This window comes from Anoplopoma fimbria, chromosome 16, assembly GCF_027596085.1.
Source record: "Anoplopoma fimbria isolate UVic2021 breed Golden Eagle Sablefish chromosome 16, Afim_UVic_2022, whole genome shotgun sequence".
Lineage (NCBI taxonomy): Eukaryota > Metazoa > Chordata > Actinopteri > Perciformes > Anoplopomatidae > Anoplopoma > Anoplopoma fimbria.
Window position 1 is genome coordinate 3734657 of NC_072464.1, and position 14784 is coordinate 3749440.

The window sequence follows — 14784 nt, forward strand, 5'->3', positions numbered from 1 at the left end:
AAAGGTGGGGTGAGGAGGTGGGGTGGTTTAGGGGCTGATGGGGAGACATAGTTCGAGGGGGAGGGCTGAGTTTAGTGACAAGGCTTCAGTTGTTTTGCCAAAAACTGTGAGGAACAACCATGACATTATGACATTGTGAACTAACAAAAATACACACACGCACACACACCATGCACTGTGGCATGCTGACCCCGTCACCTCCTCAGCTACAACATTTAAGAGACAGAAAATAGAAGTACTGATCTGGTAACAGCATTGAGAGGCAGTGTTTATGGTCTATTCTCAGTGCTGGACTCGGTCTGGTGTCAGTCAACTTCAATGTTATCATGGTTGAATGTGTCTGTCAACTGCCAGTAACAATGATTTGTGACGCATGTCCACTGCTTCCCCAATGTTTTGAGTGGATTTGCACATACTGACAAGGACTACTATTTGCTGCATAAAGTCAATAATAAAGCTGCTGTTACACCATTGCACAGACGTTGTGTAGCTGATGAAATCCAACAATATTTTTTAGGATCTTGCCGTCTTTTTAAACGAAACAAAAAGAGCAGACAAAGAGAGAGAAAAGAATGCAGCAATACTGAATGCAGCCATTAAAAAATGATTGGATTAATGAAGTTTTTTTGCTCATTAGTGTTCAAAAATATGCTTTCAAGTTGCAAAGCCTTTTTTCTCCTCCAGTAATCCGCCGTGAGAGAGAGCTTGCAGGGACCTCAGTCCACGTTGCTCCAAAGGTCAAAATGTCACTTTGGGTTGTAGGGAGAAGTAAACAAGGGTGGAATAAGCCTCCTGTCTTAGGGGGCCCACACCATAAATCCTTAGAATAAGAGTGACTCTACATGCTCAATGGAAACTGAAACAAAGCGTCAGGCTTTAATCGGGTCTAATAGAAATCCTGTTGCGTTAGCTCAGTGAACTTAGCAAAGCAAAAAAAAATCTTTGATGGAGTTGGATTCTGTGAAGAAAATTGAAATTACATTTTGAGACTTCCTTTGGTGGAGGATACGTGAGGGATCATAAAAATCACCAGCAGCGTGTGCGGTGCAGTTCTCCAGACCTGTTGTTTATTAGGGTTCCCAAATAAATCAGCAGAATTTAGTTTATAGTCGTATTTTGTCTTTATTTACTATTCAATCTGCAGTACATGTTTGAGACACCTGAGAGGCCTAAATGTTCAAATTGTAACGATAGCTCTAGCCTACCTATAACATTAAAACTAATACTGGAGGCTAGCATACATTCTGTTTGTTAACTGATGAGATGGAATTTAAAGAATGAGATAGCTGGTTAACTCTGCCTGAATCTATTGTGTCTCATTTATTTAGTATTTAAATGTGTTTATGTTTTCAATAACTCAACAAAGTTATGATTTATTACAAATATGTCATCTTAAAGGTTGGTGGGTCTCCAGACAAAAATTGTTTGGGGAAACGCAGCTCCAAACACTGGCGAGGCCGGAGGAATGCCTGGCCCCGAGCAATGAATAGTCATAAATTCATTAGTGAACGCGGACTGAGCTGATTTGGAAGAATGAATGCTGTTGCAGTGATAAACCAGCTGACCCCGTCAACTTGGCAGCTGTCATGACCTCAACCTGTGGCAGTATTAAATGAGGGAGGGCAGAGGGACAGTATTTGTTTAAGCTGATAACTAGGGGTTGTGGAGGTTGTGTGTGTGTGCACGCTAACATGTTTGTGTTTAGTGTCCTGTTTATGTGTGAGTGTGACTTTGGGAAAGAGCACAAGTAATAGAGCACGGTACAAACGTCTACACGAGAGCATGCTATGGGATATATCCATACCTTCGTTCCAGCACGTGTTGATAGGAAGGAGATGGACGCGAGTGTGTGGCCCCGCAGCATGCTTAACGGCCTGCAGCTCCTGCAGCGTCATTAACATTCCAGCTGTGGAGATTTTGGCGTGCATAGGGAAGAATGACAAGACAGCTACACATCTCTCTGCTCTCAGCACAGACTCTCATTTGTCTAGGAGAGGCGGAGGCTCCACTAAGGGGGTTAAAAAACAAACCCAGTCGCTCTGACAGATCATTTATCTTCTTGTCGGGCTGCTTGTCAATCACATGCACCATAATATTGATTTGTTCTCTCCCTTTTTCTGTTTTGTTTTCTTAGAGAGACTTGTTACAGCTGCTGCTGCTGCTGCTGACTCTTCCATCCAGGCACAGGTACAGCTATTTACACTGATCCCTCCCTTACATGCTATTTTCCCCTGCGGGCAAACATAAATGATTGCACTCCGTGGCACGTCCTAATAGATGCATTTAGAGTGATTACCTGGCTGATTTTACACAGAGACATGTGACGTGTCTTGATGGAGCCTCGCAGAGTTGGAACTGTTGGTAGGTGTTGGCCCAGGCAGGCGTTCAGTCGGGCATGCCTCGTGCTGTTTCACAAAGTGTTGACGCGCTGCGCCTGACATGATAGCAACTGTAAACCTACCTTGAGAAACAGAAACATTGTGTTGTGTTGCAGAGGGAGGAGTCGGTGGGTGAACCGCTGTGATGTAACAGACAGCGCTGCTGCACAAAAAAACGCGCCGCAGGAACACTGCCAGTTACCCAACGAGCACACATGTGCACAAGTACAGATACTGATGCACAATTATATCTGGCATGCACACGCAGACACACATCAACATGCGCTGCCGCCAAGAAGAAATCAAGCAGGTATGTGAACGTCTGTATGCTGGCAGCCATGCTTGGATGCCATCATGCTGTTAATCATAGTTAGTAATTACTGTTGTACTCCTGTTTATGAGAGACACTCAGTCCCAACAGAGATGTTTCAACCGGTATGGACGGAGATTCGAGTATTTCAGCCTCTCCTTGTTGTTTATTGAGGTATCAGCCCAAAGCACCTTCTATCACCAACATTCAGATACAGGCACAAAACCAGGAGAACACAAAGTCTTGAATTTAAGTTACAAAATATTTAAGAAAACATTTTTATTTCACATAAACTGTACAGATGACATTTGTTTGACTAAATGATTCTTAGACAGGAACTAAAAATAACTTTCTTATTAAATAGAAAACTTAAACAAAAAAAAATCGATTAAAGATGAAAAAAACGAAGTGTTGCTTATTGTACAAAACAGAGAATGAAAATAGAGCTAAGGAAGGAAATCATTTATCATACCCTGATACAGTGGTAGGCCTATTGCGAATGATCAGAAACAGTATTGTACACACTAACTCAATGGCCTTGCCATCTTAGTACAATAGCTAAAAAAATCTTGGCCTCTTTGGTTCCATTAATTAGGTAAAATACATTTGAAACAAAATTCAATTTACTTCTATAAAAATAACTTTTCAATGGCAGTTTTTGTTTCGCTAATCCCGCAACTTTTCAGTGCAAACGTCACAACAATCATTCGCTTTGGAAAGGAAGCGAAAGATTACATTTCAAGTATTGATAAAGAGTGGAGGACAGAAGCGAGAGAGAGAGAGAGAGAGAGGGAGAGAGAGAGAGAAGAGAGACAGGTGGAAAGAGAATTCAGTCTAATAGAGCATGTTGAGTATGGGTATAGGTTACTATACATTGCATAGCTCATGTGGCACTTAGCGATAGGACAGGACACTCAGTACCCCTTGGAAGGCATTTCTTTATACAAGTGCTATTCAGGGTGTGCATTTCAGTTTCTGCAAGTGCTGCACTGCACCTCGGCGACCCACCAGGGCCAAAACTAGAGCCTCCGCGTCCAGCAGGCCCACATCTACTGAGCCTCAGGGGGCAGGAGGAAGCAGTTCTCTCTTTTTGTCGCTTTCCAGTGCACAAATGATGTGCACCTCAGAGATCCATCTCCGCCTGGTTGTCACGGTAGCAGGGCCTGCCGCCGTCTTGACAGACAGGAAGTTGAGGTCGAGGCCTGTAGTCAACAGCGAGAAGGACAACGGCAGCTCTGTGAAGGACTTTCTTTTGCCTTTCTGTGGAGGGGTATAATCCTGCGAGGCATTAAGCGCTGCCGGTCTAATTCCACCAGAGGGGACAGTCAGACTGTCTGTTGGCATAGTAGGGAAGTGCTGGTGTTCTGAGTTGTATAAGCTGATGAATTGTCAGTGCTTTCTAAAAAACAAAAGTCTGTAATGTGCTCAAAGTACTTAAGAGGGTTGGAGGAGCGGGGGTTGGAGCCAATAATGTCATTGGCCGATCCTGTCGCTTTCCTTAAGCGCTTGTTATCTTCATTCAAGATGATGAGCCATTATTTTTTGACTAGAAATGGCAAACTAGAGCAAAAGTATCATTTGGTGATAATCGTTCCCTTCTCGTCCCATCCCTGACCAGTTGTTGTCCGACGGACTCAACTTGGACAGGAAAGCATGTCACTCAGTCTGATAAATACACACACTCGCACTTACACGTACAAACACATGCATGCACACAGGGACACGGCACTGGTACTTGCATTTGCTAGACATACCAGATGCACCAGTTTGCGTGCTGCTTGCATATACAGTAGGTATAGATATATTGTATATGTGTACCGTACAACAACGTCCAGTTTGTACAAAAGGCCTGTCTGACTGTTTCAAGTTCAGAGATGACGAACGGTCGCGGGCGGACTCAAGCGCAGCCGCACTCCTCCACGATCATGTTGGGAACGTCCCTCTTTACTATGTTGTATTCATCGTCAAAGTAGAGCATGGACATAGTACTGAGCTTGGTGGGGATGCAGCAGGAGTTGACCGAGCCGGGGCTCATCCCTCTCAAACGGTACTGGTTCACCACAGCAGTGTGGAAGGATGAAGCCGAGCCCGGCACACCCGCCATGTAGGCCGGGCAGCTGCCCTCACAGTAGTTGCCATAGTAACCAGCCGGCGCAATGATCCAGTCATTCCAGCCGATTAGGCGGAAGTCTATGTAAAACTGCTGCCGGCAGCATAGGCCCCCGCTGGTGCCATCGCACTCAAGACCCCGCTTACGAATGCGGTGCTTTCCGTCCACCTGGCGCACACGTACCACAAGGAAGGGCCTGTGGGACGGGTCGCTGGGGTCCACCAGCACTGGGACCACGCCGCCTGTCTCGCAGCCATCGCAGTGGACCTCCAGGTCCTGGCGCCGGCTGCCCTTTACGAACACGGCCCGCACCGCCTCCGAGAGGGGGAAAGTATGCCAGCCGCTGCGTTTCAGATCCACCCGCTTCTCCACCAAAGCCCAGCGGCCTGTTCCCCCTCCGCCGCCGCCGCCACCGCCACCGCCACCGCCCTCCGCACCGCCGGCAGTCCCAGCCTCCTGGTAATGGATCTTGACCGTCACCTTCCTCCGGAGGCCCTTCTCAGGACCGGCTGGCAGTACTCGAAAGTAGAGCCACAGGTTGGCCTGGGACACATATAGGTTCTGGTTGCCCTCGTTTGAGACGAGGAAGAACAGACCGGTCTTGGAGGATGTGTGATCATCTGTTGGAAACAGTAAAAACAGGAATGGGTTATTCTCTTTATTCTCTCTGCCATCCACACAATAATTAACCATTCAATGTAAAAGGAAAAAAAACATGACACATTGGTCATTTCAATAGTGTTTTTAAAATGTTCTTTGTTACAATAGAGATTCAAATGTTGCATACGTAACAATCAGTGCATTGACTTGGATTTAGTTGACTAAGAATTCCTAAACAAAGAATGGTTCAGTTATGAAAGGTCACATGATCACAGGTGTTCTTATGGCGGGCGAGGATGATCTCTGGCATCGAATTACCGAAATTCCATACTGAGATCACATGAATACAACTGAACCGTCTCCATGACAACTGAGCCATGAAATGTGACGGAAAGCTTGGGGAAATATCCAGTAAGTGGACCATTCGCTTATCTTTCTTTTTTGTCAAATACATTTATGCTGTTTTAAGGGAAAGGGCTGTGGACTGTTTCCCTTATTCACACATACTGCATAAGCACACATACACACGCACACACACACACACACACACACACACACATGTGCCCATGTAGAAAGCAGAAAGCCTCCCATAAAGGGCACAGCTCCGTCTTTAAGGGCTGTTTTCCCCCTCGTTTTCTCTGTTCACCCTCAATCGCTGTGTCAGGTGACCTCTGTGGCAGCCCCTGATAGGCCGCTGTGACCAGGCCAGTTCTGGGATCAGGCCCAGTTGGCCTCGGGTCCAGCTTTGTAAGTGACAGGGCCAAAAAGAGAGAGAGAGAGAGAGAGAGAGAGTGTGGACGAAGGGACCGGGAGGAGAACAGAGACGAGGAAGACGAAGGAAAGAAGGAAGGATGCAAGTGGGAGGAGGTGGGAGGGTGGCGAGCACCGCCAAGGACCCCAGGGGGTTCATTGAGTTCGCTGTTAGTGCCCCCCCCCCCCCGCCCCAAACCCCCACAACACACCCCTACCCCTCGAACCCCACCCCCACCCTACCCCACCCCTTCCCCCTTCCAGTGCGAGCACCCTGAGAGTGACAGCACAAAGCCCGCTGTGAGGCACTGGGAGACAGCCGTGCTGCAGCCCACCATTGAAACGCGTGGCTTTCCAGCAAAAAAAGCATGATGAAGCAAAAATAAAGCCATTTACATGACACTGGCCACTTTCTACAGCAGCACAATGAAGAGATCCCGGGAGTCTAAAAGGTGGCGATGGGCTCTCCCTGGCACTACTTTTTTTTCTCTCTTTTTTTTTTCTCTAAGCCTAATGATGTCTTCCAAATTACCACTGAGGTAACTTGAAAGGTTTCTATTTCAGGAGATTTGGTACAAGGCGCTCCAGCAGCAGTGCCTTTGAAAGCAGCTAAATGACTTTGTTTGCCGACTGATTAGTGTGTGTCAGTGTCAACAGGTGGCCACCAAAGACGCCCCCCCGCCTCTTTAAGGCGCCTCACGCCTCTTCCTCCTGTAAACCACGGCTTTACATTTACAGAGGGACATGTTCAAACCAGCTCTCCACTCTGTAGCATGTCCGCTGGGAGCTCAAGCACACACACACACACATTTGCACACGACCATGCAAACACGCACACCCAAACCCTGGAAAGCAATACACCAACCATCAGCCTTCTCAATACCAAAGCCCGTGGGTAAAGTATCAAGTGCACAGTGGGAGCAATCTTACTTGCCTCGACAGCTCCGAATTTAGAGGGAAAGAGGGAATCGTTCAGCATAGTGTCAGCGTGATGAACAGACAGGGAGTGGAGCCTGGCAATAACACTTAGCATGAGTCTTCCAGTCAACTTGATGCAGTTTGCTTATAAGGTGAATGGTTCCCTTTCAAGATACACAAGTTACCCTTAAGGGTAGGATCCCTAAAGCATGTGCAGAGCGATAACTGAGGGTCGACAGGTTTGCATTTCGTTAATGGGTCAGTGACACCAGGGATGCTCTTATAGTTGTAAATGTCATTGTCCACCAATCTGCCATATGTTTATCCTAATTAATCTATTGATTAAAAGTCATAAAAGTCACTTTTTCCTAAAGGCAAGGATCATCAAATTGCTTTTTCTGTCCGACCAATACGCCATTACAATCGCATAAGCCAAAGAAAGCCTCAAATCATCACAACTGAGAAGGTGGAACGAGTTCATTGATTATATATTTTGCTAACTTTCAGGTTCATACTTGTATTTTGGGTTTTTATTAAAACATGTTTCTCCTGCCTTTCCAACTGAATATACCTGAAATGCTCTGTTTTAGCGCCTGTCTCTTCACACTCCCCTCCTGAAAAAAGCCTATCTGCTCATCTGCCTTTGGCGTCTTCACGGCACCACTGCAGCCGTGTACTCACTGTGTGTCAACTACATGGGGTTTAGCGGCACCTCTACCGGTGACTGTATAGTTGTGACGGACCTTACAGAAGTCCCGACATCTCATTTAAAAGCACAGACTTGGAAACGGACCCATCTCAGACTTCTTGTCTGTGATAGCTCTAGAATAAAACTGTAGAAAGTGGCTAAATACGACATCTACAATCTCACAACAACTGGCCACAGACGTCTTCATATGCTGATAAAGATCATGTGATATATCTAAAGCTACTAAATTGTCAACTACTGTTTCCAAGGTCAAAAATGAACTGTCAACCAATAGTCTACAGCAAGGGTTAGCAACCTTATGCCGGGTTCACACCGAGAGGGAAACAGCAACAGGCTTCAAGTCAGTTTCAATGGAAGCCGGTTACGTTAAGTGCCGCCCAACAAGGGCGTGACGCTCTACAGAAAAGTTGAGCCCTCTCAGTGCTATTTAACAACATAACTACGTCGACGAGCGCCTGAGCAACACTTTAATGACGATTGCGAAATGCATCCCACTCACGCCTAAATTACCTCCTTCACAGCAGTTGCAAGGCCCTTTTATTTATGGTAGTTGGATGATTGATATTTTCCACAGCCACATACTACGAAGAGCCCTACTCTGCCTCTGATTGGGTTGCGCTAAATTTTATTGACTTAATTTTCTCCTAATGTTGATATGGCACACTTATAAACAAGAAAAGAAATGGCACTTAAAAACTAAAGAAGGTTAGACACCCGGTCTACAATGTATTTGATTGGTTAAATGAATGAAACACTGCAACACTTAACCCAGCTGGTCATTGTGGAATAGAGGAATATGAAGCCCTCACTGTAAGCAGGACACTAAGGATCCCCCAGTAGAGATGTTTCAACCAACCTCAGCGTTTCATACAGGTTTGATCTTTTGGCTCCCTCAGTATTTAGAGCGTATACCAACATACCGCATGACTTATTTCCACTGAGCTCCTTCGAAAGAACGAATTGTTCTCGTCATCCAGTGTTGCAAACAATATGGAGCTGGCTCCGACACGCCCTCGCCTGACCCCGCCGTGGAGAAGTGGCTGGTGAGAATCAGCATGCGGGACACCTGGGTGGGCTTGTGAGCTGCTTCAGCGTGTCCCCACCTGCGCCACCAAGTCAGGGAGGAGGCCGCGGAGGCAGGCCGGCCGCCCCAGAGCTCATTACTCAAAGCTGCTGTCGACAAGACCACACGCCGTGGAAGGACAAGGGCGCGGCACGGAGCATTGGTGGGCCTAACGCGAGCAGAGGCGTGCGCGCACACGGCAGCCGTCCCTCAGGCCCGAGCCTCAGCACTCCAGGAATTCCACATAGGGTGAATGTGGTGAGGGAGGGGAGATGGAGAGCATGGAGCCTTAGGCTCTCTTGTTGTCATTGAAGCTTTACTGCGGGGGCATTTTTTAATAATGTTGCATAAATCATTTAGAGGACCACAAGCTATAGAGAGGCAGCCAGGCCCATTGAGGACTGAAACCTCACTTGTGGCTGAATGTGGAAAACGTCTGGACCAGGTCCAGGAGGGCCGTGACTGACAGCTCCTCATGAAAGAGTTGTGTCCTGAAGTAAACCTGCCAACCTGATCCTCTGGAGGAACCAGGCCGGAGTTAATGACCTCCTATAATGAAGTCTTAATTCCGTGTCTTGGACCACTCGCCACAAGTTCACTGGGTCCGAACGGCTATAGTGAGCAATCAAGAAGCGCCGATCTAAACTTCTCCTTCGACCCCTCTTTCTCTTCCACCCCCTCCCTCCTTTCCTGCCTGTGAACCCCCGCTCCGCTCCCGTGGATACGGGACACCGAATCCCTCGGCGAGGACCCATGGGACCATGTCAGGAGAGAAAGGAGATTGGCACCTGCCCGGGGCCACTTGGCAGACTTCTTCCCTCTGTGCCATCTCAACTGGAGATAAGACTGCTCCCTGGCCGACAAGCACACAGTTAACCCTGTGATGGGGGGGGGGGGGGGGTCTAGTTTATGTGCGGAGCTTACTCCTCCGCACATAAACAAGGCACATAAACACCTAACCACCTCTATAGTAGCTCGCTGCTGTTGGCTAAACATGTTTGCAACTGCCTTGTCCTAAACTGTGACAACAACAATTCTGGCTCCCTTATGCTTTTGGGGAGGGGGGGGGGGGACAAGCTCCCCTGGCTTCAGAGCTTTCTGAAGCCCTTGCCTCTGAGCCATGCCCCCGGCTGGCAGCATCCGATCTGGGGAGGTGGGGGAGGGGGGCGTGAGCCAGCTGGCCAGGAGGCAGACGGGGTCTAGGGAGCAAGGGACCCAAGCCAGCTCCATGGTACAATGCCACACAAAGGCTCAAAGGTGTGAGGAAGAATAGAAGTAGAAAAAAGACACAGAAGTAGAAGAAGAAGAAGAAGAAGAAGAAGAAGAAGCAAAGAAGCCCAGCGAACCTTTGGAACGACAAAAGCATTCTTTACAACATCGCAATATGGGCACACACACACACACACACACACACACAAACACACACACATCCCTTTACCATCACCAACACCATACCCCCTCCACCCACCAGCCCCACAAACTCAAATGTCTCATGCATTATTCTGAGCAATTTCTTTTGTTTTCCTTGCTTTATTTTCCCCCCTGCTCAACGTTGACATGTTGGGTTCAGCAGGAACACATAGTGCTCTTCTAATAATTGCCTGGCTTTTGTTCCCTTGTCATGAGGGTGCTCAGATCATTCCCATTGGAAGGCGGGACCTAGCAGCCCATTCAGGCTAATTGTACTGTCAGAGCCAATAGGGAAACACAGGATGGCGTTTGTGTGTGTGTGTGTGTGTGTGTGTGTGTGTGTGTGTGTGTGTGTGTGTTTAAGATATCCCATTTTGGTGTCTTTAATTGTATGTTTTCTTTTTGTTGAACAAGCAGTTTGTGTCAAAGACGCGGTTCTCAGAGCGCTAACTGACAATTATTGGATTCTGTCAAGCGCAGATGATTTTAGGTGTGTGTGTGTGTGTGTGTGTGTGTGTGTGTGTGTGTGTGTGTAGTAGAGGGGTGTGTGAGAGAGAGAGAGAGAGAGAGAGAGAGAGAGAGAGAGAGAGAAGAGAGGAAAGGGTGTTCTCTTTGGACTTCTGAGAATTAGTTAGATACACATTCTTAGAGGAAGGGATAAATGGCCAATTGAGAGACTTTGTCCGTATTTAAAAGAGGGCTTTTATACATTGCAGTATTGAGTGTGAGCACAGCTTTAGTGATGAAATTGGATTCAGAGGTTCTTTTTATCCCCTAGACAACACATGGGGGTAATTTAAGGACTCTTTCTCTGGTTTCATTTCTTTTTTTTTATTTGCATTTGCTCCTAAATCCAGGAGGATTTCAGAGCAGACACTGGCTGCAGGCCGGAGAGAGAGAGTCCTGATGTAATAAGATGATGGGAGATGATGAACGCACCGGATCCAATTAGTTCATGGCTTGTATTTTTAAACTGCCGGTGTGTCCATCTCATCCATTCTCTGCTGCTTCGTCATTATCAACGGGATAAGCTCAACAGTATGAAATTTCATCTTATGGATGAGAGCGATTTTAAGTCATTAACACACCTGCTGCCCTGGGCTTCCTGTTACATAAAGTCCAAAAGGTGACCTGGGTTCATGGAGGGGTCGCTTTGAATGATTGATTATTACCTGATTCGGCGAAGCTGATGATCTCAGAGTTCTCCGCTTGAACCTCGTTGCTGTACGCGGCCTGTCCGTCAAAGCTGGGGATCTCCATCCGGCCGTCCTCACGCACTTTCCCGGCGTGCAGCCTCCGGAGCGCCGTCACCATCGCAGCCTTCGGGATGGGGTGGGTGATGTTGGGTCTGTCCCGCATCTGCAGCCGGTTCAGTATGTGCCTCTTCACCGCCTCCAGGAAGTCTATGTTCACCCGCTCCGACTGATCCGGAGCCCTGAGGCCGCAGGACGCGCACGACTCCTGGGGCGAGCCCTGCGTGTCCGCGCCGGCCACGGAGAGGACGCACGCCAGCAAACAGCACAAAGCCACGCTGTAGAGGCTCATTTTTGGGAAAAAGTTAAGGTCGCAGTCCAAACACTACAGAAGAGATGGTGAAGGTGTCAGTCAAACACAAAACACACACACACACACACGCGTTATGAGGATTTTAATTTCAAATGTGTAAGTTCCGGAGGGAACATCCACTTGTGCTCCAAAAGTGAGACGCCACACGAAATCCACAGAAGCTAATGAAATATTATTTTTGTTGTTGTATTCCCAAACATACAAGAAGGCTAGTTAACCCGAGTCAGTGTGCGTTCAGGTTGTTATCCAGCGACGCGTCAAATACAAAAAAAAAAAAAAAAAAAAAAAAGTTCATCTCTCTCTGATTGACAGGCGCTCTCAGAAGTTTTTGGGGTCGTGGACGCGCTTCTGTCGCACTGCGTTCCTCTTGTGATCTACCAAAACAAAGTGCAGCGCCTCTCCGACCAGTCTAAACGATAAACCCCCCCCCCCCACCCCAACACCAACACCCACCCCACCCCAACACCCACCCCCCTTTCGTCGTCCAAAGGCGCGCAGTCCGCTCGTTCCCATTCAAAGAGCGCGCAGCAGCAAACTCCGCTTCCACAGTCCTGTGTGTCTTTTTTTCTCCTCGTGTGTACGCGCCTCGGGGCTAGCGTTATGCGATGCGCGCGGTTGTGGACGGACAGCTCAGTGCGCGTTCTTTGCAAGATGCTGCTCACACACAGCCTTTCCTCACTTTGCCATCACGACAACAGGGGCTCAGCGCACCCGAAGTCTTTATACAGGAGGCGAAACCACGTGGGGGTTTCCACCAACTGGACCAGGCCAGGGATTATTAGACTACTACGTCTCCAGAGTAGGGTTTTATTATGGTAACTCAGGTTGCATAATATAATATTCCCCCCCCACACATATTTAAATCTTTGCGTTATTTGATTGACTGAAACATAATGTCACACACAAATTTGAGATTTGAGGTCATTTTTAGGTAGTGTTTGCTTTCTGTCCTGCTAAAACTGGGATTGAGGTTAGGTCCCAGTTTCCAGACTGATCTTAAAAATATATTTGTATCGCTCTATAGAAAGTGATTAAGACAAATATTAAAACTTTTAAATATATATATATATATATATATATTTTAAATAAGCCAGGCATCCATATGATACACAACGTTAATGTTTTTTTTTTTATAAGAAATGTTTGCATATAGTTTAAAAATACAATGTTTAAAACTTAAAATATAAGTGAAATATTAAAAAAAAAAAACTGGGGAAGGAATATTTACAAGTTGGAACTTTAGTTTAGCGTTCTAACCGAACTAACAAGTAAACATCGCCATCTACCGGTATAAACCACTTATTACATATCAATGATAGCTAGATAGATAGCTAGATAGATAGATAGATAGATAGATAGATAGATAGATAGATAGATAGATAGATAGATAGATAGATAGATAGATAGATAGATAGATAGATAGATAGATAGATAGTATACACTGTACAATGACAGTGGCCATTACTATATTGTAAGAAAAGAAGAAGTGCAAGTCGAATAGATATTACTAGTGGTATCAAAACTTTCCTATAATGCATTATAAAAATAATCTCATAGAACAGTATGATTATAAGCACTCATATATATATATTTACATATATACATACATACATACATTTATATCAATTAGCATAACACATTGCAGTATAACGCATTTTTATGATGTTGTTAATCCCATAGTTGTGATGCATTATAATCACTGCTATAATGCATTATAATGTAATTTTAAGTTACCATTAGTGGCCATTGGGTGCTTTAAGTAAAGTAAAAAAAAAAAAACATTAAATCTGCACACGAAACATTGTCAAAGTGATCATAATGCATTATAAAGTGATCATAATGCATTGTGAAAGTGATCACACTGAATTATATGATTTCAATGTTTTATAACAGTGTTCATAATGCATGATAAAATGGACTATATGTAGAATTGTAAATTATGTTACAATATAAAGTCAAGAGGTAGCAAATAATAATAGTAAATAGTACTTGAGGCTACTCACAATTGTTATTCAGGCACAAGTGAAGTGTCTGTTGATGGTAGCATTAACTGTGAACTTAATGACTCTACTGCTGACTCTGAGCTGAAAAATACACTATTTTTACTGTCTAACTAAGAAACAATAATATAACTTTAGTTACACAAAATGACATCTTTATTTTCACGTAAAATACTGAATGTTTTGTGTTTTTCAGCATTTTAAAACCATTGAAATCAAATTACGTGAGAAGAGGAAATCACTTTTGTGTTGAACTGCTCACTGCTCATGTCAGCGCTAATACCACCACCTGTGATAAGGGGTCACTAGAAGAAACTTCAAGGGGTCACAAAGGTCGCTAATCTCTGCCATAGACCTCATAGTAACAGCCAATCAGATACATTATTGTCGCTCGCATTAGACATAAAATATAGCCTATGACAGCAATATGGGACACAGAGAACACATGATGTGACTGTGGTCCGTGAGGTTCACATTATGCATATATGACCTTATCATGTCTTGGTTCATTTACTCTCCAAGGTCCCAGTAGGAGTACTCAGTAGGAGTTTTCAGGAGCAGGTTTGTGTGGAGTGGGAGCAGTAATGTAGGTCAATAGGCCAAACCAAATGAGGCGCAGCAGAAGTGATGGATTAGAGCAGCCTGATTAGTTTACTTTCCTACAGGTAGACTCACATGTACTCCTAGATGACGTTTACATTACCTAATGTCATCCGATAGAAAAAAAAAACAATGTTTACACAAGAGCCCTAGAGTTTAATTAGACATGACTCAGTTATTCCTTATTTATTGTTAGTTTTCTTCTTGGATTTTAGTCGTATTGAAGGGGACCTTATCCCCTTAACAAGCAGAAGGCTGGCAACCTCTGCAGCCAAGAAGTGTTTAGACCCACGGAGGTTTAATATTAAACTCAAAAGTTTTCAAAGATATGCGGGAAATGTGTCTGAAATGACACACGTGACATTCAGAG

General features: G+C 45.5%; 1 protein-coding gene across 1 annotated transcript; it reads right to left on the reverse strand.

The window, feature by feature from the left end:
* Positions 1 to 4573: 4573 nt before the first annotated feature.
* On the reverse strand, positions 4574 to 11799 carry inhbb (inhibin subunit beta B). Its single transcript, XM_054615640.1, has 3 exons — positions 11421 to 11799; positions 5236 to 5418; positions 4574 to 5184 (listed from the first exon to the last, which is right to left on the reverse strand). The coding sequence occupies exons 1-3, from the start codon at positions 11791 to 11793 to the stop codon at positions 4586 to 4588; spliced, it is 1155 nt and encodes a 384-aa protein (XP_054471615.1). The 5' UTR covers positions 11794 to 11799; the 3' UTR covers positions 4574 to 4585.
* Between the last annotated feature and the right edge of the window lie 2985 nt (positions 11800 to 14784).